At 40.4% G+C, this 27,612-nt stretch overlaps 1 protein-coding gene across 1 annotated transcript in view; it reads left to right on the top strand.

The window, feature by feature from the left end:
- The window catches only part of MADD (MAP kinase activating death domain), a 114,243-nt gene that overhangs the window by 18,322 nt on the left and 68,309 nt on the right, over positions 1-27,612 (top strand). The window contains exons 2-11 of the mRNA XM_054971905.1: positions 6,773-6,945; positions 7,651-8,265; positions 11,347-11,650; positions 11,955-12,086; positions 12,551-12,664; positions 14,236-14,316; positions 18,380-18,558; positions 19,327-19,562; positions 20,047-20,203; positions 20,733-20,836. Of these exons, the coding sequence (XP_054827880.1) occupies positions 6,884-6,945; positions 7,651-8,265; positions 11,347-11,650; positions 11,955-12,086; positions 12,551-12,664; positions 14,236-14,316; positions 18,380-18,558; positions 19,327-19,562; positions 20,047-20,203; positions 20,733-20,836 (1,984 nt within the window). The 5' untranslated portion in view covers positions 6,773-6,883. The remainder of the gene's footprint in view (positions 1-6,772; positions 6,946-7,650; positions 8,266-11,346; positions 11,651-11,954; positions 12,087-12,550; positions 12,665-14,235; positions 14,317-18,379; positions 18,559-19,326; positions 19,563-20,046; positions 20,204-20,732; positions 20,837-27,612) is intronic.

Genomic DNA, 27,612 nt, shown 5'->3' with positions numbered 1-27,612 from the left:
TAAAAAAACCCTGGATAAACAGATACATTAGAAGAAGTGCTGTGTATTGTAACTTTCTGCATTTGGAAAAAAGATGTTAACCCTATTAGGACCATAATATGCTCTCAGACTTGTTCTTATTATAAAATTTGTCTTTAGTCTCAGCAGGCAAGCTATAGATCAATAAACTAGAGTCTACTTATACTGAATGCTTGCAAAACAGGCTGGTCCTTGGCCTTGTGTTAGAGGACATTTATGGAGAAAATGAACAGAAAGTTCAGGCTGCTTGTAAATGTGGAAGGGAAACAATGGATTGTGGTATAAGCATGTGGCTAATTCAGCTCATATAACCTGAGATAAATAATCTCATTTCATTTCAGCTATGCTTGGGGAAAGCTTTGTGAATGGTAACTTGTAATAAGTGTACGTTGCAAATATGCTGTCATAGAGGCCTCCTGGGTACCATGAAAGCAGTGTGTAATAGCTAGTTTAGGGCAGTTATTGTGCCCAGGTGAATCTTGTTTGAAATGTGGGTGGTGCTGAGAGAAGTATGTGTTGCAGGTGGGCGGAGGGAACTGTAGTTGCTCTATAAATAGTTCTAATGAGTTGTGATCTAGGGACAAGAGACTGAGTTGCTATGGAAACTGATCTGGATCAGATTACCTGAGGCTCCTATTATCCAGTCTCTGCATGCGTGAAGGCTGCATGACCAAAATGTATGTTGTGAACATATGATTTTCTGAAAGGATATGTTTTTAAAAAGATTGAGAAACTGTATTCACAGTAACAATTTTAGTCAAATCAGTGACTAAAGCAACCAAAATAACCCTACTCTGTACTTCAGTGCAGATGTAGGGGTGTTGATACTGAAGAACTTAGCAGCCTTCATTTGCTCTTTGTGACACTGGAGTGTCTACTGAAGAAGATACAATGACAGATTTCAAGAACTGACCATAGTGGTCACTGAATAGTGTTTCTATTGGTGTGAAACGGAGTCTGCTTTTTCAAAGGCAAGACTGTTTTAAAGTCATTAGTTGTGGCACCCCTATCCTTTTTGCCTTGCCTTCTTAACTGATTGCTCTTTGATATTTCTGTATTACTTACTTATTTTTGATGAGCCCATATTTCTTCCCATTATAAACTGGAAGATACTGCAGTGAGAGTGCCACTTACCTTTCTACTTTCAGTGTGTTCTGGTTAGGTATTTCATTTACATGGGTAGATTAGTTTATTCCCTCATACAGAATTTCTTTTCAAATTAACAACTAAACTCTTAATGTTCAATATCTTTTTAAAAATGTTCTGCAATCCCTACCCTCTCACTTGATCATTTCTGATTTTTAAAAGATGCTAAAACTGCTGATCAGGTATGATGTCTGTGGCTTATATTCTAGTGCAGCAGTCTCTCAACATAACGTTCACACTCCATTGTAAATCACTTATTTGGTCCCTACTTTTTAGCTTTTGAGGAGAGTTATGATGCCTTTTAAAATGTTGTTGGTGTGCCCTCATGGACAGTAGTTGCCAATTTAGAATATCAGATCTGCTCCTCCAAATTTCTAGAATTGAACTCTGGGGGTGATTCCCATATTTAACCTAATGACCATGTTGAGTCTGTCTGACCCTAGCACACATACTTATAGAAGTACCATACAATGCAAAGCTGCTATTCACAAGCAAGATTTCTTTTAATAACATATGGGTCAGTTGAACACACAACATCTGCCTTATACTGAGTAAGAGCATTGGTTTGCCAAGGTCAGTATTGTCTAGTTTGACTGGTAGCAGCCCTCTAGGGTTTCAGGTGGAGGTCTTTTATATCATCTCCTGTCTTTTCATTTTAACTGGAGATGTTAAGGATTAATTCTGGGACCTGGTAGAGCAGATGCTTTAGCACTGAGCCATAACCCCTGTACCAATCACATTTTTCTATCACTAAAACAACAACCAATATTCTTTTCAGTCTTTTAAATTTTAAAAGTGAATATATGTAATATTAAACAAGCAAGGAAAGCTGTTGTCTTCACTGTACTTAAAGTTGCCAGATCATGGCTGGGAGAAGAATGTCCTGTCTCTTTAATGTGTGAAAACAGGCAATTGAAGCTTTTCATGGTATGGAATTTTTAAAAATCACCTGGTATTTGCTGCAGCTCAAACTGCTTTGAAGAGACCTTTAGAAAGACAAGTTTAAAAACTGGCAGCTCTTACAGTACTATGGTTACTTCAACATGTATCGGCTATGAGCTACTGAACTGAGAAAATGGAAACCTAGCTAAGTGAAACTGAAATAATAAATATGCTCCCTGGGTGAAGTTACCACAAATAAATAATGCATATCAGAAGCTGTACTTCTGAGCTGTAACTTCCGTGAAGGCTCTGCATTGAAATATAGATGTGCGGGCCAAGTACATGCTGTTGTAGGTCCTGCCCTGGTAGTAAACTGACAGCTTCTATTGAGCAGAACGGACCATTCTCACTGAAGGCTTGTAATCTGATTAACCTATATTTTTGTATCGAAGTTTATTGGCTAGTCTTGCTAACTTATATAGTATATTAGTTAAGTTATCTTAGAGCCTGGGTTGTGAAGTGTTTATAGCACTGGGCACGGGTGTGGAAAACACAGGTTAAAATAGCCCTACTTAACTATTACATTTAGAACAAAACCAGGTTTACCAGGTATGTAACTGCTTTTTTTCATATAAAGCAAGAGTTGGGTGGGCCTCACATTGACATTTAAAGGAGCACACGAGGAGATGAATCCTCCCTGTTTTATTCTCCCTATTGGACTAAATTGGACATATTTTTTTCTGAGCGGAGTCTGGGTTCCACTGACCTGACTCAGTCAGTTGTCTGAGAGGAATTGAGGGAACAAGTCCCAGACCCAACTAGGAAAAAAAGTTTTATCTAGTTTGACTCCCATGGCCTGTCCTCAGACATTTGTCTCTCAGCCCAGCTCTCATATGATGTTGGTTTGGTTACTCTTTTTCCACCCAGCACTCCAAATTGATTCCCTCAGTAGCTTTCCTTCGTGAGATTTGAAATGAATTAAGTTCTTTGTTGTGATCAGTGGTCAGACTCCATACTTCAACTCCTCCAACAATTCTGTTAGAACCAATTGTTACCTTCTCACTGGCCAGTCACAGAGAGGGGGAGCAGCTTGTCAATCATTCTCCCTTCAGGCAGTTTTTTTAACCCTCTCCCTTCCCCTCTCTGGATGCTGCACTTAGTAAACATTTCATTTGCAAGCCAGTTCTGTCACCAGAGCGGAAGCTCCCTTTGTCAGATAGGAAGAGTGGAAAAAGGAAGGCGTCTTTAAAATCCAGGCAGACAGGTCTCAGAGTATCATTTAAGCTTTGCAAACATCTTGTGAAGTAAGTTAGACTTGGATGTAGTGATTTGCCTAAGGTTGTCTATTGAGAAATCTGAACCTGCATTTCTCACATCCAAGCATTCTTTGCTTTCTTGGGTAAAACATCCCGTTTTTCAATTCATCACAAGTTGTGCTGAAAGGGTATTGTATATAAATTATCAAAAAGCTGCTGATCTGCAGAAAACACAATATAAGCACTTGCTGAGTTGTTTGGCAATATTGTACCACTGCTATGCTGACTAATGTCATTAGATAGCCAAAAGGGCATCTCTCCTGCTGGAAGGTATGCCTTTTTTCCCTCTTTGTTGCCATTGCATCAACGTGTGTCTAATTCTGCGTGTTTTCAGGTGCTTTTCTTGAGTTACCAAAATCTGTGTTCAGGCCATGTTGCCTTTCAGATTCAGTTTTTCATTTCCATGTTGTGAGACATACCATGTTTTACAACTGGTTTAGACGTGGTTGCATATAGTATCTCTGCAGATGTGCAGCTGTCTCTTGCAATCTGCCTATTGGGTGTACAGCTAGTTTGCATTGTTAAGGGCTATCTCTTCTGCAATAATCATGCCATTGTACATTCATTGTGATATAGTTTAGGCGAGATAAAACTTGCATCAAGGATGATCTCATACCTTAATCCAACAAAATTTCCACTTTTTCCATTGGAAAAAAGTCCTTTGGAGAGAGAAAAAAGGTAAACTTTTTTTCTGATTGTGACTTGTGTGGGTGTTTTAAAAATCTGTAATCCTGGATGGTATTGAAAAGGATTAGATTCTGTTTTTAATTCAGTAGATTTTTTTGTTTGTTTTCTTTGATAAAAGATGCAAGGTGTTTTAAGTTGGGACCAAAACTATTATCAGAATGCTCTCAATCAGTGGATGTGTTTTGAAGAGGTAGTGGAATGAATAAACTGCAAATTCTTGGAATGTGGAAAATTAATCATGCATGACCAAAAGGGTTGTAAAAGTTAATGTTTGAGATAGGTAAGGAAGATGCAGAATGGTCAGTATGGTAAAAAAATTGTTTCTCTGTACAGGTTTATGTACACTATTCAAATTCATCCTACTTTGCTAATTCATCAACAGTTGGGAGCGATCTAGACTCATTCTGAATAGTTTACTGTTCAGTTTACTGTTACCAATCTTATTTTGAAGCTGAGTGCTGAATCATTGTATAACACATCTGTGTCCTGGGTAGTTTGGCCTTTTGACCTTACTTTGTATTTCACCCCTCCTTTGGCTGCAACTTCTACTATTTTGTAATTTTGCATATAATGGTTCTGCAAACAGAATGTAGTGCTTTTTGAATCTCATGAGTGGCCCTTGTCTAACAAAAAGCTTATAATAAGTGTGTTACCTTTGTGATACTATCATTTAGCTGCAGCTGACTAAACTGCTCCCTTCTGGCATGAAAATAGTAGTTATTATTTTTGTTTTTTAGGCTTCCTAAAACGTGGTACTCTCCAAGCTTTTCATTCTTAGTGCTTTTGGTTCACAAGAAAGTGAAACTAACCAATTTTATTGTAGCATAAGCTTTCGAGAATCAAGTTCTCTTCGTCAGATGCCTGATACAGAGACTGGTCAAATACAGAAGAGGAGGGAGAGAAGGGGAGGAGAGAGAAGAGGCAATTGGGGGGGGGAAGGGGGAGGGTGCAATTAAAACATTCCTTTGCTAGTATATGTAAACATCTCCTTTTAGTGTGTGTATCAGTTGGCTTCAAAGGAGTTTGCCCTGTTAGTTTGTAGCAGCCAAACAGCTAGACCATCCAATTCCAATGCAGTATGAGCCTTCGATAACCACAGCTCTCCCTGCCAGATGCATCTGACAAAGAGATCTGTGGTTCCCGAAAGCCCACGCCAGGTGCCACACACTAAAAGGAGATGTTTACATATACTAGCAAAGGAATGTTTTGATTGCACCCTCCCCCTTCCCCCCCTAATTACCTCTTCTCTCTCCTCCCCTTCTCTCCCTCCTCTTCTGTATTTGACCAGTCTCTGTATCATGCATCTGACGAAGAGAACTTGATTCTCGAAAGCTTATGCTACAATAAAATTGGTTAGTCTTAAAGGTGCTACTGGACTCTTTTTGATTTTGCTACCACAGACTAACACGGCTAACTCCTCTGCAAGAAAGTGAGAGGGGTTTCTGCTTGATGTTCATAGTTCAACTTCCTGACTACTTCTCAAAGAGATGCTTCATTGACCAAGGCATTATTTCTGATCGTCATGATAAAGTAGCACTATGATGTCTGAGCTTTGTGTTTTTTCAGTATTTTATTCTTGTCATTTTTTTTCTAAAGAAACCACATATCTGTATAGGTAAACCAAACCCGTTTGATGTCCAATAACCAGAACAGTGTCAAAATCAAGAAGCAGAGAATTTTGGAAGAAGGAGCTAACAGGCTAAAGAGATCTGTCTAGTAAAAATACTGAGTCAGACATTCCTTTCCCAAATAGACGTGTTAGACTGTCACCATATTTTCTTATCCTCCTTATGTCCTCTTGGACAAGGAATTAAATCCTTAGTGATGTACTTAACTGAAAAATATGGGTCGAGTATTAATTCTCAGAATTGTTAGTTCTAATATCTGGCTCTCCAGGTCCAGGTTTAGTTTAGGAAGCCATGTTGGTTGTCATGTCATGAACCCAAACCTATTATTGCCTAATAATAATATCATTAAAATCTTATATTGTCTCTGGTTGATATATTATAAAGAGCTTCAGCTAAGATATGTTTGCATAATATAACAAAATAAGATTAATATGCCTTTCTTAAGAGTCCAGCATCTAGCGTAGGGTATGTTTAATTCTTATATTCACATTATTGCCCTACTGTTTCAGACAAATTTCCATCTAGTCTAATAATCTGCTCCTAACATTCCTTGTTTCCAACAGCCAGTTCTCAGTAGTATGTTGTTTCTAAATACAGAATGTGTCATCATCATGGCTAGTAACTGTTAATACTGTTTAGCTGACTTCAGTTATTTGTTTAATCATTTCTCAGAGTCATTTAAACTAATGGGCCATGACCTGATCCAGTAGCAGTGAATCCCAGAAGTTAATTCTATATCTGAAGTCTTAGACCTTAAGAAGGACTTGTGTGTTGTTTGTAGAAACCAGTATGTCTACCTGCGTGACATATATACAGCTCTCCTGATGATAGTGGTGCCAGCACTTTTTTCAGATCACTACCATGGCAGGAATTTGTCTCGTGTAGTCTTCTAAAGGTGATTATACCTTGTCTAAACCAGCCTTTACATTAGATTTATTTCTTTCCACTGCACTTACCCATTACAATCTTACTTTAGTCTAGACAGGAGAAGTATGAACACTTTGCATAATTGGGCAGTTTTATGATATGTTGCCTGCTTATGATTAAAGTGCTATATATGGATGTAAATCTAACCCAAATTTCTCTTGGTTGTAGATTGATGTCACAGTTTTTGTGAGCATTCTTTTCTCTGAAGCACTCACTGGAAACTAGTTGGGCCAATGAAAAGGGAGTTCACTGAGATGACCTAGTGAAGGAGGCAGGACAATGGTGCAGAAAAAGAAGAGCTGTCCTCGGTTACTGGATTATCTTGTGATTATTGGGGCCAGGTAACTTAGCAACAATCCGGATGTAATTTTCCTAGTATATATCTGTTTCAGGATGTGTTTTAGATGGGAGTTGCAAGCGAGATGGAATGGAAGAAGAATATGGCCACTGAGTGGCAATCAAGAGGGAGAGGAGGCCATATCTAGGCTTTATCTAGACAGTTGAAGCACAAGATCTTGGCCAACTGCAGTCTCATTGATTGGTCTTGCTTGTGATGCTCTTTTGAGTCTCAGTCCTCCCACCCCGGCTTGTATGTAATATAGAGATACTAATTTTGGTCTCTTGCCCATATTAGAGTGGAGGCTTCCATTAGGTAACAGCATCCTTAAGCACCTCTCAAAGGCCATTCCTCTTACAGTGAAGAAAGGGGTCACCCACTATCTTTGCTTACTGATGCTAGCTTTCTCCCTTTTATTTGCCTCTCCTATACAATAGGTTTTACAAGCACCTTGCTTCATGCATTTCTTTTCGATCGGGATATCAGTGGGTGCATTGACCATTAATTGAGTTTTGTAAGTCCATAGATTGCCTTGGCTTGCTGCTGGTCAGGATCTCATTTCTCATTTCCCTTACTATCTTGCTACTGGTAAGAGTACTGCCTCATGGTCCAGCTTTAGTAAAGGTTCCTGTGTATTTTGTACTGTACAAAAGTAGAATTAACATGTTGTTTCTATAATTAAATAGATTTGCATTTGCTTTCCTTGTAGGCAACCAAGCAGTGATAGTGTGGCACAGACACCTGAACTACTACGCCGTTACCCCCTAGAAGATCACACTGATTTTCCTCTTCCTCCTGATGTAGTGTTTTTTTGCCAGCCAGAGGGATGTTTGAGTGTGAGGCAGAAGCGCATGAGTCTGCGAGATGATACTTCCTTTGTTTTCACGCTCACAGACAAAGATACAGGTGTCACTCGCTATGGGATATGTGTCAATTTCTACCGGTCCTTCCAGAAACGTGTGCTCAAGGAGAAGGGGGAAAACAGTGGAGGACATCGTATCCGAGATGGGCAGAAAACACTCAAATCTGGAGATGTTTCCACTGCCCAAGAAGAGATGGCTAATGAGAGTTCAGAGAGTGGTGGTTCTTTGCAGCCACCAAGCACAGAGTCCACCCCAGATGTGAATCGGTCACCTCGGAGTAAATGTCCAGCAAAAGGCACTCACCGCTCTCGTAACAGCACATTGACCTCACTTTGCATACTTAGTCATTATCCTTTTTTCTCTACCTTCCGTGAATGTCTATATACCTTGAAGAGGCTGGTAGACTGCTGCAGTGAGAGACTCTTGGGAAAGAAGCTGGGGATACCTCGTGGAGTGCAGAGGTACGTGAGGGGATGGAGAGCTTTCTTCAAATTCCACATTTAGAAGTGGCATTTCACCCTCTGGGGTATGAGGTGTGCCTGTTACGGGAGAGTGTTTCCCTATAATAAAGGGGAGGCAAAGAATTTCCCTGGTTTTCCTGCCTATTCAAAAGACATGATGGGAAAGTGCAGACTGAGCAGTGACCACAGTTTGGGTATGAGGTTGTTACTGCAGGTACAAAAACATCTGCACCATGCTGTCCCTATATCTAGTAATACAGTTGTTCATGCTACTAATAGTATGCAAAAGTGTGCACCAATGCAACAGAAGCCTCCTGTGTGCTTATGCATTTGTAAGCCAAGCTTGGAAAATTCTGTGTTTGTCAGCTGAGGATTGCCAGCAGCTTTCTTTATACTTGAAAATTGACTTGGTCTTTAGCTAGGAGTTGTTCTTAAGCATGCATCGCAACCAGTAGTTGGTAGGTAACCTGTTGGTCTTGCACTAGTCATTTTGTAGTTCTGAAGTTAATGTGTCTTGTTTGAATTAGTTTGTTCTGGCTTGGCAGGCTCTACAGGCCTCTTTAGACTTCTCACATTCTAAGTATCAACTCAAAATCAAAAGAGTTTATTGTCTATAGTCATAGGCCGTCACAATTCACCAAACATTGACTAATAAACAATTAAAACCATTATCACAGTTTGTATAGGTTACTAAAATTAATTAAAACAATACAGTATGCCAAACTATCCCAGGAGTCACGAAACAGCCTCATTCAGTACCACCTTAGATCTTATCTTTTTGGCTGCGAGTGCAAACTGAGAGACTCTATAGGACACATGATTATCAGTGTCAGATAACAAAAACACAATCTTCTCAATTTCAGAGTATGTGTTTGTCACTGATAGGATTCTGGCCAAAAATTTAGCTTTGGGTACACTATATAATGGACAATAAAGTAGGTAGTGGGAAAGGTTCTCCACTGTAGGTAATCCACAAATGCAGGTGGGATGTTCCATAGGGATGTGAGAATAACGCCCTGCCAAAAGAGCTGTTTGCATCATCTGAAAGCACAGAGTAGTGAAAGACACTCTGAGGTTATAATGAGAAATACTGGCTAGGTAGGGAGATCTTAAATGGTCAGATTTGATTAGTTTATACCAAGGAGCTGCCTTAGATTTTAATATTGATAGCCGATCCATCACTGCATCTGACTTGTAGATCCACTCCTTAAGTGGGAGGTTGTCGGCTGATACCCCTAACAGGTCATCCGGGATGGTATACCTTTGGCAAATGGTGGATAAGAAGCCAGGGCGTGTGGGGTCTTTGGATAGTAAGTAATTTACTGATTGGCAGCTTAAGGAGTCAGAACACATTCTAAGTACAAACATATCATGAAAGAAGAATTTCTGTTTGTATTGGGAATTTAGCATACTAATATAGAACTACACATGAGAGAATTTCTGTTGTTTTTTCCTGTAGAATCCTTGTTTTTCTTTAAAGTGCCTTTTGAACTCCTGGAATTTCTTAAGAATCATAAATTCTAACATTCTCTTTCAGTACACATTTGGTGATATGATAGGATTGACAAACAAAGGCAGAGAATAAGCCAAAAATAGCAGAAGGATTGAGTGGATACTTGGGGGATGTATGTAGGAAAATATTGTGAATTACTCAAGACTCCTTCCTTTTCCACTCCTTGTATCTGATAAAGGGAGCATTGACTGTTGAAAGCGCATGCCTTGGAAATCTGGTTGGACTTTAAGGAGCTGTTGGACCCAGATCTTGCTATTCAGCTGCAGACTAATATGGCTACCCACATGAAACTCACTAAATTACTAATGCTTGTATTCAGATGTCATGAAGAAACTCTAGTTCAAGCTGTAGCTATTTTGCAGAATCCCAGTTTGTAAGCAAGAAACAGACCTCAGCTGGCCAGAGCACCCCCAAATAGGCATCATAATAAATTGCTGTTTCCTTCAGTCTATAAAATCTTCAGTTTCTGCTTTATCTGTGTAGGAGGAAGGGAGGAGGCCTGACAATAAATAAGGCAAACCTTATCACCAAATGAAGATTAAGTGCATTAGTAATGTCACTAGCCAACGGGTATTTCTCTGTAGAACAATGGCTTGACAGTTAAAATAGTGCCCTTTAAATCTCCTTGAGGATTATCAAGGACTTAATTTTGTTATGCAACAGTATAGCAGTGCTTGGGCATTTGTTCTGTGCAGTCTCATAGGATGTGTTGTCTCTTGAACACCTGATTTGTTTGGGTAATTTCTTGTAGTGACATAAAAGTACAAAGATATCTTCACATGACAACCAGAAACTGTTACTGGCCAGAAGCATGTGGGGAGGGAAATCATACTACCATCTGTCCCCAGATTACAGACACTCTCTGTCCACCCTTACATCAAACCAAACATCATATGATCATTCACATGATTTGCTGTTAACTGCAAAGTGAATGATGTTATTTACCACTTCATATGCGGTAAAAATGTATAAACTCTGTGTGTGTGGAGGGGTGGGGGGAGTTCCCTCCAAACATGTATACTGTGTCTTTCATTACTATTTTCAAATGAATATTTTTAGAAGTATATCTTCTGCAAGAAATTGCTAGGAGAAAAGGGGAGAGAAGATGGTCTCAAAAGCAATCTCCTTTTACTCATATCCTGTGGAAGTTTAAAAGCTGTCAAGAACACAGACCTTTTAGAGTTCAATGCAATCAAACAAACAAGTATTACTATGTGTTTGCTGACCTGTAGGACCACTAGTATTTATCAGTGCTGTCCAAATGCTTGCTCTTTTCTTCTCTTGACCCAAAATTTGCTTTTCCCCTTAATGGACAACATCTTAAGCTTAAGCCATGCATTGTAAGAATCTTGCAAAATTCTGCTGCAAGAGAATTTTTGTTTACATTCCTATAGCAGGATGACATTAAATCCTTGCTATCCCACCCTTCTGAGTAGTAAGACCAGAACAATCCATCAGACATCATTCTTTGTATATGCACTCCAGTGTGATCTCTTGTGTGAGGATTCCTGTTACTTAATTATTTATGCAGGATTCTCAGTAGATTTATTAATCTTGTTTTTGTACAGGGATACTATGTGGCGGATTTTCACAGGCTCTCTTCTAGTGGAGGAGAAATCCAGTGCATTGCTACATGATTTGCGTGAAATCGAAGCCTGGATTTACCGACTGCTTCGCTCACCTGTGCCTGTTGCTGGCCAGAAGCGTGTGGATGTGGAAGTCTTACCGCATGAACTGCAGCCTGCCTTGACCTTTGCCCTCCCTGACCCATCCCGCTTCTCCCTGGTTGATTTCCCATTGCATCTGCCCTTGGAGCTGTTAGGGGTAGATGCTTGTTTGCAGGTGCTTTCCTGCATTCTTTTGGAACACAAGGTGAGAAGGGAAGTGGTCAATCTATTATAGACAATTCAGCAGCCAACTTTGGGAGTGGCATTGTCCATTCAAAAACATTTCAGCAAAAGCTTAACAAATAATGTTGTGAGAGGACTAAAGCGTGTCTGCTACAACAAATGAGTAATAAGGGCCTCAGAGCTTCTATGTGAAAATGTGTATCTGTTTGAAACAGAATTAGAAAGTGTTCTAATAGCAGTGGAATGCAAGTTACATAAAGTACGATGGTACTGCATGATAGTGATTAGAGACACCCAATACACTAATATGGGTTTCTTGGTTGCAGGTAGTACTACAATCCCGAGACTATAATGCGCTTTCCATGTCTGTGATGGCATTTGTGTCTATGATTTACCCATTGGAGTATATGTTCCCAGTGATTCCACTTCTTCCCACCTGCATGGCTTCTGCAGAACAGGTATGCCAGTACTTCAAAGAAAGTGTATTGCTTTTACTCTGCTGAAGGCTTCTCTTTAAAGAAACATTTGCATTCTTCCCTTCTTTGTATTCTTTGACAAGTACTTTTCCATCTGTTTATGAAGATCCTGAGTACTCAGATTTTTGCCAGCTGTTTCCATTGATTTCAGAGTATGATAAATTATTTCTAAAATAAATATTTTATGACTATATTATTATTACATGGAATGTCAAGTGGTCTCCTATCCAAACTGTGGTTTAGAATTGTTACCTCCCTTATGCTCTGACAACTTTGTTCCCATATTGTTCATGGAATTCTAAGTATGATGAATTGTAATGACAGCTTGATTGTGCACCAAGTATCACTCTCTCTCTCTAGTGGTCTGATTTCAGTGATTATATTTTTGGTCAAAGTACTGTGAAAATTCAATTTTTCTGTCTATAAATATTTTCTACCCACTACAGCTACTTCTGGCCCCAACACCTTATATAATTGGAGTCCCAGCCAGCTTCTTCCTTTACAAACTAGACTTTAAAATGCCCGATGATGTATGGCTTGTTGATCTGGACACCAATAAGGTAGGTTACAGATATTCAGAAGACAATGGTAAGTTGCAAACTTTTAAAAACCGATATAAAGCCATGCAAATATACAAACTACATAAATATTTACAATCATCATATTCCAGTGAGGATACATAACAAACAAAAGAAGAGAGGGGAAATGGTGTATAACACATAGTATACATAGTAAAGATTTTTTTTGTACATTAGTCTGTGAGCTTGATTCTAATAATCAATACATGGATGCCATTGTTATGTGAACATTTCTCACTTGTAAACATTTCTTTTCTCTCAGATACTTAACGCCTCTAACTTTGTTCATTAGTATAATGTGCTGTATCTTCCTTCTGCATTCATACATATCTGGGAGAGTTTCCATTTTCAGAGACTGATCAGTTAAGGTGCCAGCATATTGAGTATCCATCATGGATTATTGTGCAAATGGTTGTGTATGTGGAGAAGCACATGTACTGGTTTTGGCTTCTGTGACTCTCAGCCTGATTGTATGAAGTTAGGTGCCCTTAAGCCCCCTGATTTCAGTGGGTTTGGGCACACTTGTCTCTGCAGAAGCTTGGGCTTTTGGTTGAATAAATAATGCTTTTTGTGTGGTCATTTATTATATACAAATATGAAAACTGGAGAAGAACTGAAATAGAATAAAATAGCAAAAATGTTCCTTAAATTCAAAGAAAACTTTAACAACCCCCCCGCCCCTCCAAAATATACAGTTTGTATATTCTAGCCTATAGAACTTTTCAGAGGTATCTGAAGAAGTGAGCTATGGATCATGCAGGCTCATACTTTACCACCACTAATTTTGTTAGTCTTATAGGTGCTGCTGGACTCTTGCTCTTTTCCACTGCTACAAACACAGCTACCCATCTTGATCTATAAAACTTTTGTTTTATTAAATGCTTCTGATTTGATGTTTGACAAAATGAAGTATATTAAAAGATTGGTTCTTAGCAAGAATGTTCTTTCTTTCCTTTATAGTCCTGTACTCTGAGTTAAAAAATATTCATGAGACAGCTTATAACAGTAATGGAATAAATCCTCATTATTAAGATCTAACAAGGTTAGATTTTAGCAAGGTTAGCAGCAGTTCATAACTGTTTTTTTCAATTGCCTGCCAAAGAAAGAGGCCTTGTTCTCTGTCCTTCCCCTTTTGTAGAGTGACTGGCTCCTAATGAAGACTGAGCAGAGGGAGCAGGGAATAAACAAGCTAACAGAAGGAGCCTTCATCTGAGCCTCTCCTTTCAGATGGAGTAATATTTTTGCAAAAACAATTAGAACTAATATGAGTTAATTACGTCACGCTCTAATAAATGGGTAACACATTAGGAAACAAAGGCTGCAATCCTAAGAATATTTTCCTGGGAGTAAGGCCCTTTGAATTAAATAGGTCTGAATAGACCTGTTTAGGATTGCTTCCAAAGCCATCTGCTTCTAAATTCAATTTCCTGTCTAGTAATCTGTAGCAAAAGGGAAGAAAATTAGATGGAGTAAATTGCTTGCTGCACCTTTTCATGTGATTCTAGCTTGTTTCCATGAAATAAGACAGTTTTATTTTAAAAATTCAATTTCAGGTGATTGCACCTACAAATGCAGAATTGTTGCCTGTTTTACCAGAGCCAGAAGCTTTAGAACTGAAAAAGCACTTGAAGCAGGTAAGTGAGTATTCTTATAGGTGTTATAAGGAGGAGTTTTAGAGCTAATTTGTTAGTTAATGGAAGATGCAGATATGACTAGATTAATGTTTTGAACATCTCAATAATGTAATTGTTATTTCAAACTATTGGCAGTAGCAGATTGCTTTCATTTTTTCCACTTTATTTAACATAAAGGCATCCTCTTGTTACATAATTTTGAATTCTGTTGTTACGCCCAGCTGGTGATTGTAAATAATGGTAAGGCTCAGATCCAAGTTATGCAGGGAATATCTGGCACCCAAAGGGTCTTCTTAATCGCCCAATCAACCATAGTTGAAGAAGACAGAGGAAACCCTGGTGTGAACTTTCAGATACATTTGGATGCAGACCTTGGATCCTTGATATTTTGGAAAAGTTTAGATATAATTTCCTTGGTGGAATGCACACATACTACTACTTCCTTCTTTAATTACATTTTCTCTTAATGATTTTGTTTATTTTTTAAAAAATTAAAATACGCATTTTTTAGCAGATAACATGCCTTCAGGTTCACAGGAGAAGATTAGGACACGAACATAAGATTAATAAACAAACAATGACCACTGAAAATATTGGGAGGATCCTCTCCTTAGATGTTTCTCTTAACTGAAACAAGATTAGAAGTTCTTCATATTTCTAAAGTGTCATGTTACTGTCCCCAGACCACTAGTATTTTTTCTATCTTTTTTATTTTTTACTGCTCATGTATTTTCCTTCTACATGGTTTTTAAGAGTCCAGGGCATTTTCATTGACGTTTTCAGGTATTTTTTTCAAGGCGTTCACAGAGTATAAAAATCTGAGAAGGGCATTATATTAGGCTTGTTTGTAAATAGGAACTTGACTAACCTGGGAGAATTAACAATTGTTTCTGGGGTTTTTTTTAGCAAGCTGTAAGATTTGTTCATTTCTGTTTCAGATAGCTCATGTTTCTCAGCCAAATAATTAGCTGTTGGGCAGGCAAGGTTATAACAGTTTTGTGGGCTAATAACTTTTGCAGAGTAATTTACAGTGCGGGCCTTCCATGAATTTAGAGTAGAAAGGAAGTCCCTTGGAAATTTATGAGCGCACCTAATAACTACAGAACATCTATGGGCATTCTAAATCAGATTTGTAGGCACTGCATTTAACCTCTTAACGCAGTTTGGACTCTGATATGGGACATTCATATGGCCATTTTGATGTGGTTTTGAAGTATTGGAATTCCTGTCAGTTGCAGGTTTGTTAGTTTGCCTGGGTGGGGGGAGGGTGCATAGTAACCAGTTGTGTGTGTTTGCACTTCAAGATGTGTTGGATTATAGTTTGCTACTGCCTTTCCCAATCCATATTTTAAAATAGTTTTGGATGTGGTAAACCATGATCATGATACGTGTGAATTACATGTCAAACGTGTCAGAGCATTTACAGTACTGGTTACCAATGCGTTGCCATCAGATCAAACTTGTCATCTTAATTAATCCCTTTTTCTAAAATCTGTGCAGAGTTACTTCTCTCTACAAGTCTCGTACAGTTTTTGGATTTTGACTTGTTTGCCTTTTCTTGACTATCACTTTTTTCCATTTTCATATTGCTGCCTGTGAAGTCCACATTTCTCTCTCTGTGGTCACATTAAGTTTTATTTGTTTTGGGTCCAGTTTGCTAGTCTGTCAAAATTAGATTTTATGTCTTTATTTCTGTTCTTTACTCTCTCCTCTTGCTTCGCCTCTTTGCATGCTGCATGCAGTATTTAAAGGTAAAGCATAATCACACAACAACTGCTGTTTCTGTCTTCTTGGAAAAGCAGAACTTATATATTTAACTCCTTGTTAATTCCATTTTATAAATGTCTACAGTAAATAGCCATTGACCCTACAGTAGATTCTACATCACCTCTTTCAGGCTTAGTTTGATTTTCTTTCCACAGTTTAAGGGGCTAGTCAGCAAAACTCCCACACATTTGGGTAGTGGCAACAGAAATAGCCAACATACGCTCTTTTTTTTATCTCATTCAACAATACAAGCCATGAAAACTTATTTTCCATAGAGTAAAGGAGGGGGGAAAGTGGGAAAGATAACAAAAGTGTTTGCTGTGTGACAAAAGGTTCGTCTAGTAGTGACAGTAAAAACTTGGCAAGAATATTATGGATGGATGCATAAATGGTTACTTAAAATATCTGTGGACTCCTTACTGTGCATTCAAAGCAGTCACAACAACTTTAGGTTTAATGTGTCATTGGATGTATCTGCAACCAAACAGTGGGCTAACACTTGCCTTTTTAAAAAAAGTGGCTGGGAACAGATGTGTGGGGGTGAAGCAGTCTGGCCTCCCTCAGGAACTGTGTCTATTTATGGTCCCTTTTTATTTTCTTTCTCATCTGTGGTATTTAGAAGTAATAGTTTTTTCTCCATCTGTCTCTCTGTGGTCATGTGTTCGTCTTGGCTCTATCCACTGATGTTGTCATGTGATCTTCCATCTTGCCTCCAGTGTCTGGTTAGCATGACTGCAATCACTCAGAAACAACTGCTCACGCCTGACAAAAAGGTGTCTTTTTTTTTACTTTTCCCCTTTCAAGTTTCCATTGGATTATTTTTTAATCTGTTTTTATTGGCTTTTGGAAATAAACAGAGGGAAGTTTAGAGGAAGATGGCTGTAAGAGAGATTGTGTTAATAGGGGAGACCTGTAAAAATAGTTTTGGGGAACACTGCAACTAAATGTAAGGGTGAGAAATGAATAGACTAGTGAGATTGTATGTAACATGGGCAAGCTAGACTTTTAGGCCTTGATTACATGATTTGGGTGAAATTTGCAGGATGTGGGATATTAAGTTTGTGGAAGTGCTAACTATGTTGTAGGAGATGCTGAAGCAGCAGAGTGAATGAAGATGTAACTGGACTTCTCTGCTATGGCAGAGCATACTAACCTGCACCTGTTGTTTGACTTGCACTGCAAGCCTAAACAGAGTTGCACCTTTCTAAGCCCATTGAAATCAATGTGCTTAGAATTACACTGTTAAAAAGGGAGTTCTCAAACTACTAGATGTGGGATTTGAGTGCAGTTTATTTTACTATAAGATGTCCAAATCCAGGGTACAATTTGGCCCCATATCTGTAATGCTGTGAGGTTCACAAAGTGTTCACAAGAGAGCCAGTGTGCTGTATTGGCTAGAGTAATTGACTAGGATCTGGGAGACACAGGTTCAATTTCCTGCTCTGCCATAGAAGCTCACAGGTGACCTTGGGCCAGTCAAATACTCTCAGCCTAACCTACCTCACAGGGTTGTTGTAAGGAAAAATGGAGGAGAGTGATGTAAACTGCTTTTGATTCCCATTGGGGAGAAAGATAGTGTATAAACAAAATTTAAAATCTTACTCTTGAATGAGTTAATGAAGAATAATACCCTCCAAGTTCTTTACTTCCCAGTTACTGTTGTTTCACATTTCAGGGTACATCATCCGTATCCCTTAACAGAAGTTATTTAACCTTTTTGCTAACTTTACTCATTTACAGTCAAGTAAAAGAATAGACTTCTCTCCCATCCCCATTTGTTTCCTGTATTTTGTGCAGGCATTTTTAAACCCCCTAGCTTAAGTAATTTTTGAAAAGGGATCAACACATTAATGCATAACAGTCTTACAATTTCTTACACAATAGATCTATCACTTAGTTCTTCAGATCTCTTTGTAAATGGTGACAAGGTGCTCTCTATCTCCCTGTAACTGCTCTGAGTGAGCAAGGGGGTAGCCAAAGAATGCCGAGCTAATTCTGATCTGCGTTAAATGATCTTGTGAATATCTCTTGGGTTGCATATTCCTTTTTTTAAAAAGTACATTTATAGAAATTTGTACATGTTTTCTTTGACCAATTAACCCAGATGTGAAGAATGGTGGTGATAGTCTATCAAAGGAAGGGCCAAGAGCTTACTTATTTGCATGTAAGAGCTGAAAGAGATGTCAGTAGATTCCAGGGAACTAGAACCTGGAACTTGGTTTGTGATGGCCCACGAGGCAAGGCAGTGTGTCAGGGGTACTCTTGTTTATTATGCATGTGACCTGTTGTTCTTCAGGCTTTGGCCAGCATGAGTTTGAATACCCAGCCCATTCTTAACCTAGAGAAGTTTCATGAAAGCCAAGAGATTCCACTGCTTATGGGAAGACCTCAAAATGACCTGCAATCCACACCTTCTACAGAGTTCAACCCCCTAATTTATGGCAATGACGTGGACTCCGTGGATGTGGCCACTCGGTGAGTCTGAGCAATATTTTTTAGCCAGCCCTCCAAATAAATTCTATCCTTGGTAAATAATAAATATTACCTTCAATTTAAAATAACAGAACATTGCTTACTATGAAATTATATCTATATAAAATAGAAAGCTACTGTTCTTTATCATCCATTTTTGTTCACTATACTGTCAGTTGAAGCTACATGATTATAGAAGGCAAGATGAAGCTAATCTCTGAATGTTTGTAGAATGATGTAAAAAATGTGAATGATGTAAAAAATTAAGATGACACCCTCAGAGGCGATGATTGCATTCAGGATCATCTTTGTACTAAAGGGCCTGATGAACCTACTACACATGGAATAAAAATTTAAGCTGAATCTGCTCTTCCTAAAAAAGCATGGAAAGTGACACTTTGATCCCAGTGCAGTAGTAGCATAAAAATGTCTTTGATTTTTCCTGGAACATATGTTCATGCAATGTGCTGTAGATTTAAATCAGTTTCACAATGATTATGGTGATACGATGTGACAAAATCCCTACCATATTGGAGATGCCATTGGTAGGCAGTGGTCTAAGGTCAGGGAAGCTCTGCCATGATGCTCTTTGGGTGCCTTAAGCCAGTCACTATCTCTTAGCCTGACTTCTCTCTCAGGATTTTTGTGAGAGAAAATGGAATGAAAGGCATATATACTGCTCTGAGTTCCTTGGAGGAAGGTTTTTCGTGATACATAAATGCTCTGTCCTTCATTAGTGTTGGAGATATTACAATGTCTTTTTTTTTTTAGGGTTGCCATGGTGAGATTCTTCAATTCTCCAAATGTTTTACAAGGATTCCAGATGCATACCCGCACACTTCGCCTCTTCCCCCGGCCCGTGGTTGCCTTTCAGGCCAATTCCTTCTTGGCCTCACGACCAAAGCAGACACCCTTTGCAGATAAATTGTCCAAGACACAGGCAGTGGAGTACTTTGGGGAATGGTCGCTCAACCCAACTAATTATGCTTTCCAAAGAATCCACAACAGTAAGTCCCAGTCTTGTGTTTTATATTTGGATGGGGCTGTGGCTTGGTGGTAGAGCATCTGCTTGGTATGCAGAAGATCCCAGATTCAATTCTCAGTATCTCTAGTTAAAGAGATCGGGTTGTAGGTGATGTGAAAGACCTCTGCCTAAGATCCAGTTGGAGTAGACCGTACTGGTCTTGATGGGACTAAATGTCTGATTCAGTATACGGCAGCTTCATGTGTTCATATACCCTGTTTAACTAGTGTTAAATCTTATATGGGACAATGTCAGAGAAGTAACTGCTTGGTCACTTCTTAAATCTGGTTGTTGTGGATTTTCTGGGCTGTATAGCCGTGGTCTTGGCATTGTAGTTCCTGACGTTTTCTTTTTAGAGTTTTATCTATCTTTTCGGTGAAACTGGTCTCATTTTGATTAAGGCTTGTGGGTGCACCATACAACAAATAAAGTTTATTTAATTTTCTTATTCTTATTTTTTTCCACAGATATGTTTGACCCTGCTCTTATTGGTGACAAGCCAAAGTGGTATGCTCACCAACTGCAGCCAATCCATTACCGCGTCTATGACAGTAATTCTCAGCTAGCTGAAGCATTGAGTGTCCCAACAGAGAGAGAAACAGATTCTGATCCTACTGATGATAGGTTAGTCTGCAGGATAGTGTTATGTAGCTGGTCAGTGGCATCTGTAAATCTGTTGGATGTCTTCTGGTGCTATAACATGTTTCTCTCTTAACTCTTTTGTTTCCATTTTCTTCAGTTCATTCTATTATAATGCTTGTGCTAGAGTAATAGCTGTTGATAGCTATTTAGATAAGTTTCTCCAAAAGGGCAAATAGCAGCTCCCCAGGGCCATTTCAGGTTGGGAAATGGCACACAGAGGGGGGCTTATCCTGCACATCCCTTTTCCCGCATACCATGGTCCCAATTCAAATTGGGTCCATACATATCTTGGAGTTAAGTTCCCAGTGGAGAAGTCCAAGAACTCATCTGATCAAAAGTCCTTGTGGCAATCTTGTGGTAGACACAAAGACTTTGTATCATGTGAATTGGTGTCAGCTAGACTACTTCTTTGTGGTTGCTCACATTGTCCACACTGTTTCATGCTGTATAGTTATTGTATTGTTTTTCTGCTGTGTCTCATTCTTTCTTCATGCTTTCTCCTTTGCAACAGTGGTAGCGACAGTGTGGATTATGATGACTCCAGCTCTTCATACTCATCCCTTGGTGACTTTGTTAGTGAAATGATGAAATGTGACATAAATGGTGATACTCCAAGTGAGTAATTTCAAGAGAACAATTTCATTAACTCTACATGTACATGTATGAATCAATTTGATTTATTTGAGACTATGTGCATGTGAGTGTTTTTAAGCTGTTGGAATTGAATGGAAACATGTTCTCCATCAGTGATGGAAGGTATGCAGAAGTGGGTTATGCCCCCTACTTGTTCTGCAGGTAGAGCTATGTAAATTACTTTTACACTCCTTCCACATTCAATCAGGGGGTAAGCTCCAGCCCATGCTCTGCCTCTCTTGGCTTCAAATGCACTTCCACAGCTCTTCAAAAGTGAAAGTAGCCCAGAGAGCAAGGGCTAGACTAGCAAGCATTTGGGCTTGAGGAGGGGTGAAGATCATCAAGATGCCAAAGTGTTCTAAAAAGTCACCAGGAGGGGTTGACTGCCCATCCCCATTCCTCTCCAGTTCACTCAGCAAGGACGCTTTGTTGGAGCTGGGAGTGCTCAGCAGGGCCCCTAGCTGCCAGACCATCCACTTCAAGGGCAGATATTACAGCTGTGCTGGCTCCCCTGCAGATATCTTGTCCCTGCCACCTTCTCAGGTGGTGGGAACATCTGGCATCCCTGAGGTCTTGGCTGCGATCAGAGCCTTTTTAACCACTGCCACTTCTATCCCAGCAGCCACAGCTGAAGCACAGTCTGAGCATGAAGGAGTTGCCTTTGATTCAAGTGTGCCAGCTCCTTCCAATATAACTCAGACAGGAAGGAGTACCTTTGAGGCTTCAGAGCTCATACTTATTGGTGGCAATGAGACTTCTCATGCAGTGAGTAATCTGCAAAGGAAAGGGGAAGTGAAATGATCCCAGGGTTCTGGATCCCACTTTTTCTCCTCACTGAGGATTTTTGATTGGGCATCCCTAAATATTTGCTTCGGGATTACCAATAAGGTTGTTAAAGACATCCAGGAAGAGCTTCTAAAGAGCAGGAAAGGAAAGCAAAGGTGCAGACACAGCAGCCTCTCTCCCACATTGTTCTCTTTGTCTCCCTCCCCTCAACGCTCTAAAAGATGCAGAAGGATCTCTAGGCCCACCTCAGACACTTCTCTGATGAAAGCCGACTTCTGTTCTCCACTCCTCCGACACAATTCCAGAGGGAGAGATTCTAGAAGCTCCTCCAGGCACAAAATGGCACAAATCCCCTCCCTCCTCCAGGGCCTATGTGCAGCTCCACACTGCCTCCTCTGGCCATTTGGATTCAAACCACTGACTCTGTGCAGTCTGATGGAGAGGAAGAGGTGTAATTAGTTGTGGAGGCCTCCAGTGCAGTGCTAACAGGCTTTTTCAGCTGGAGCATTTTCCTCATCTCCTAGCCAAAGTGATTGTGAGGCTGAAATTCTGCACTGTCTGCCTCTAGCAAGGGGGACTCAAGAGGCTTTTGTCACCCCGCTTAGACCCCTGTCTGTCATGCCCTTTACAGATTCCTTTGAAGAATCTCTGAGAGGTGAATGAGCTGTTCCGAAGGAGACAATTCTGTGGCCAAGGACCTTTATTCTCTTCTGGTTGCCATTATGAATATTTTTCAGGTTCCCCTAGTGCAGAGGTTCCCAAACTTATTTGGCCTACCGTCCCCTTTTCAGAAAAAAAAAATTACTCAGCACCCCCCTGGAAATCTACCTTCAAGAAGTGGACAAAAAGATGCAGTGACAAATGTGCACATACTAAAGAAAGATGTTGTTGTAAATAAGACACTTTGAAGCTCGAAATCATAAAGTATTTTATAAAATCAACCATATAGTAACATTTGCATACACATAGAAAATTAAGATAACTAAGGTTAATATTAAAATAAAAAGCACAAATAACATTAAAAATAATCCTAATGAGAAGGATGAACCTGGTACGCTGCTATCAATTTATTAATGTTTGGCTCTATTTTTGTCAGCAGCAGCCAGGCAGGCCAAGGCAGGCACAGAACAGCAACAGCTGAAGGTCTGAAGCCGGAGGCCAGCAGCAGCCACCACACAATAGCCCAGCAGCAACACCAGCCTTACAAGGGTGCACATGTATTTGTAATTTGCAAATGCATGGCTGTGATTGGCTGTGGGGACCCCTCTCCATCTCCCTCCCTGATCCCAGGGAAGACCAAGAGAAGGCAGGAAAAGGCTGCTTTAGATAGGTTCTGGGCTCTTCTTCCTTTATGCTTCCACTGCTTCCTTATTTTTATTCAACACCCCCCAATTGCACCCAATGCTCCTACCGCCCACCTGGTTCATTCCAGCGCCCCCAGGGGGTGGTATTGCCCACTTTGGCAACCACTGCCCTAGTGGATACTTCTGTTACTATTTTTTCAGGGGCTGTAGCTCTCCAAGGATGAAGACAATGCCTTCCAAGGCCCCTGCTGACAAGAGCTCTTTGTTAAGAAGGCACATGAACCCTCAGCTCCAACTCATCAGCTTCAATATTTGCTAGAACAACAGTTCTTTGGGCAGATGAGTTCCTGCAGAACCAAAACCTAGACTCAAGCAAGCACTGTTAAACATTAAGAGAGCATCAGCATTGTTCCATGGGCCAGATTTCACTCATGCCCTCTACAATGGCTCCTCCTTCCTCACTGGGACAGCATCTGCACTGAAACCCCTTCCAAGAAGAATATGCATATCCTTCATTTGGTGGCCAAAAAAGGAGAACCCCACAAAGGAAACTTTGTTCCCTGACCTGCCCCAGGTACAAATAACCACAAATACCATCTTTACAGGGCTGGGGAGTCCACTGCCATCAGCTGCTGGTGCAGATCAAGTGGAACCACTCTAAATCTTGCCACAGCATAAACTGGATGGAACGCAGAGCTATCCGAATGGCCTACTGTTTCAGCTAAGATAGAGGGCATTTACCTGCTAATTCTCACGGACAGCACCACAGTCAAGACCCAAGTCAACTGGCAGGGTGGGACCAGATCCCGCTCCCTACAGAAAGAAACCTTTCTTTTCTTTCATTGGGTGAAGAACCACATGGCCTCTCTTCAAGCCCAATAATGCCAAGGGACTCACAACCTGGAAGCAGACTGGCTGAACTGCCAAGATTTGATCCTGGTAAGTGGGCACTAAACCCCAGAGCGTTCTATGCAGTGACCAAACCTCTGGACGTGCAGATCCTGGTTCTCTTTTTCTCTCCTGCCAATCACAAAGTACCAAGATTCCTGTCCAAGTTCAGGACAGGGGAAGCAGAGGGACAGGACGCACTCATGGCCAGCTGGCCCCATTATGTGTTCTCACCAACACCTTGAATATCAAAGAGTGCTAAACAAAGTTTGTAGGGAAAGGGTGGAAGCCAAGATAACCATAGTTCTGAGAACTGGTCAGGATGGCAGTCAGGCCTCCCTGGATCATCCCTCCATCTCTCTGTTTGGAAGTTGAAAGGTGGCAAGCCCTAGAACAGCATGGCTACCCTCCAGAGATTATAGCTGCCATGTTCGCTTCCAAAACACCCTCCACCAACAGAATTTAGGAGGTAATGTGGAAGGCATTCAACAGGTGTTGCTGCAGAAAAAAGGTTAGGATCAGGGAGGAATTACAGTTCCTCCATGAAGGTCTTCTCCAGGGTTTATGTCCCAACACTCTGAGACAGCAAGTCGCAGCTCTAGCCTCAGTCATCTCCACAGGAAGCAGGGTGCTGCTCTCATCACATGCTCACACCGAATGTTCAGCTCCAGGCAGGTGCCGGCATCTGCAGGGAAATGCTGGCTGATAATGAAAGCTAGCTGTCGGGGCAGTGTGCTAGAGGCAGAATAACTAGAGTCCATAATTCACAAGAGTTGTCGAAGGCAGGCCAAGGTCAGTCATCAGGAAAATAGTCCAATAAGCGCAGACAACAGGACTATAACTCAGAGAATGTGTTGCGGCCATGCCAAAGGGCCCCTCCCTCACTCTCTTATGCTCTGTATAGTTTATGTCAGTTTGCATCAGCTGCTTCAGGTCTCCTCTGATGAAACGCCTGCTTTCTCTGGAATGACCAGCCTGTTCTGGGCTCTGAGGCATGCTGATTGATGTCCAGACTGTAAGTCTCCTCGATAGCCTGTGCTGGCATTGCTCTTGTGAGTCTGGGGATCCTGGGGAAGATAAGGCAGTTGGCTGAACCTGAACTGTTGGCTCTGGGTGGGGAGAGAAAGCCAGCTGGCTGGTCGCTGACAGGCATGGAATCCAGCTGCTCTTCCCCAGAGGATTCAGAGCTGTCTGCAAGCCCTGACTGTTACATGACATAGAAAGATTTTTCAGAGGGGTGGCTCTTCTACTCCCCCCTCCCCAATGAGGCGTTGTTTTCCTTTTTGGGATCTACACAAGGTTCTGTGGGTCTTAACCCAACCACCATTTGAACCAATCCAGTCAGTGCCAGAAGATTTTATCCTTCAAGGTGGCATTCCTGGTGGTGATCACATCTGCAAGATGGGTCTCAGAGCTCTCTGCTCTCTCCATAAGGTGAGAGTAGTGCTTCTTCTTCAAGGTTTTTGTAATCCTGAAAACAGATCCCTCCTTTGTACCAGAGGAAAATTCTGCTTTCATAAGGAGCAGGAAATCCATTTACCAGCCTCCTGTCCATGGCCCATTCACACAGTGAAGGAAGAGTGATACAAGCTGAACATAAGAAGATTAAAGACTTACATAAGTCTCACAGAGTCTTCAGTACCACTGACTCACTGTTTGTATCCTTCAACCCATCTTCCATGGGGTCCATGGTATCCAAGACCACCATTACCGTTTTTGTAGCATACAAGGTCCAACACTTACCTTCCCCCAAAGGAGTCACAGTACACTTGACTAGTGCAGCAGTCACCTTAGCAGCTCTGTCTACCAGTGCTCCGACTGCAGAAATCTGTCCAGCAGCAACCTGGACATCAGCCTGTCCCTTTGTCAGAGACTTTAAACTGAATACTCTCAAGTCTGGATGCAGTCTGCCCCTCACTAATTCTTCTCGTAGTCTAGAAGCTATCCATCTTGGTTGACTCAGCATTTCAACATCCCACTTCTGAACATCTTCCACCACTGATGAAGAATAATTTTTTTTCCAAAAAAATTAATTTTACTTATTAGTGCAAAACAAAAAAGGCAACAAAAAAGAAACAAAAAATGAAAACAATGCTGGCTACAAAAACGCTATTAGCAAATCTATACATAGGCTTATATAAAAGATTTCCAAGTATCTGAAAATAAATTCATACGCTATTGCTATCTATTTGTGATAGATTCAAATGCTGTTAGGTTTCTAAGGTCCTCAATCCAATGAATTACAGAGAGTGGGATTTTGTCTTTCCAGTGTTGTAGTATAAGTCTTTCCCCCCTCATGGATACCCACCTTAAAGTGGTGAGGGGGTTTGAGTGTGTCAGTGAAGCTGAGAGCATTACTGTCAGGAGCGCAGACTCAGTCAAGAGTCTAAACTCGTAGCAGAGTCACTCAAGGTAGAACAGTCAAAGCTGAGACACCAGTCTTCAGGAATCAATGGTCACATCAGCAGAAGAGAACAGACAGTTCCAATGGTGATGGGGACAGAGGAATCCTTGAAGGATAGCTGCTGGGCAGCAGCAGTAGTGGAAAGTAACACTGGTGGAGGATCTTTCACAGACAATGGCAGTGTCACTTCAGCTAACCCTGGTTAGTACTGTGCAGAAGACAACAATGGTAAACCTCTTCTAATCATCTCTTACCTCGAAAACCTTATGATGAGATAGTCTAAGATGAGAGAAGATATAGTGCCATCCACAGGTCAGATGGCACTCAATTGGCAACTGGAGAAGAGCAGAGGACACGTACGAACAGTGTTGTTCTTAATGATGGGATTGGATTAAAGCTGAAAAAATGTACAGATGCTGATTTGAATAGATATAAAAAGGAACGTCCAAAGCTGTGTAATGCATATAGTAGGAACATGGAATGTGAGAATTATGAATCAAGGTAAGCTCAAAATTGTAAAATGAGAAATGGAATGTTTAAACATTGCAATCCTAGATGTGAGTGAACAAAAGTGAACTGGATTGGGACATTTTCAAACAACATTACTAAGTGTTTTACTCCAGAAATGACAAACTCAGAAGAAACAGTGTAGTTCTAATAGTGAGGCGAGACATAGCACAAGAAAACAAGGGCTATAATGCAAAGTGTGACCACTTAGTATCAATCAGACTTCATAGAAGTCCTTTCAACAAAATCATCATGTATGTTTATGCTCCAACTACAGATGCTGAGAAGGAAGAAAGCTTTTACATAAGTGTCCAAAAAGAAATTGATCACACACCTAAACATGATGCATGGACAATAATGGGTTACTGGAATGCAAAAATAGGAGACAAAGCAGACTCAAACATAGTTGAAAAATTTGTACTAGGATTACAAACTGAAGCAGGAGAGCGATGCATAAAATTTTAAGAAGCCAATGACTTGTGCATTGAAAAAACATGCGTCAGGCAATCAAATAGATGATTGGATACATGAAAATCACTGAATGGCCAAGACAGGAATAAAATAGATTACATAATTGAAAGCAGAATATGGAGAAGCCCTATTCTCTGCTAAAACAAGACCAGGAGTTTATTGTGGTACAGATCATGAATTGTTAGTATCAAAAATTAGAATAAAGCTGAAGAAAAGCACTAGAAGAATCATAGTGCCAAAATATAATCTAAGTAACATTCTGGAAGAATTTAAAGGTCATGTAAAGAACAGATTTGTATTATTGAGTTTCATTGGTCATGAACCAGAAGAACTGTGGGCTGAAACCAGAGATGTTATCAAGGAAGAATGCGAAGATGATACCTGTAGCCAAAAGAGAG

This window comes from Eublepharis macularius, chromosome 2 (assembly GCF_028583425.1).
Source record: "Eublepharis macularius isolate TG4126 chromosome 2, MPM_Emac_v1.0, whole genome shotgun sequence".
Classification (NCBI taxonomy): domain Eukaryota; kingdom Metazoa; phylum Chordata; class Lepidosauria; order Squamata; family Eublepharidae; genus Eublepharis; species Eublepharis macularius.
The sequence above is the reverse complement of the archived record's forward strand: the minus strand, read 5'-3'. Positions and strand labels throughout refer to the sequence as shown.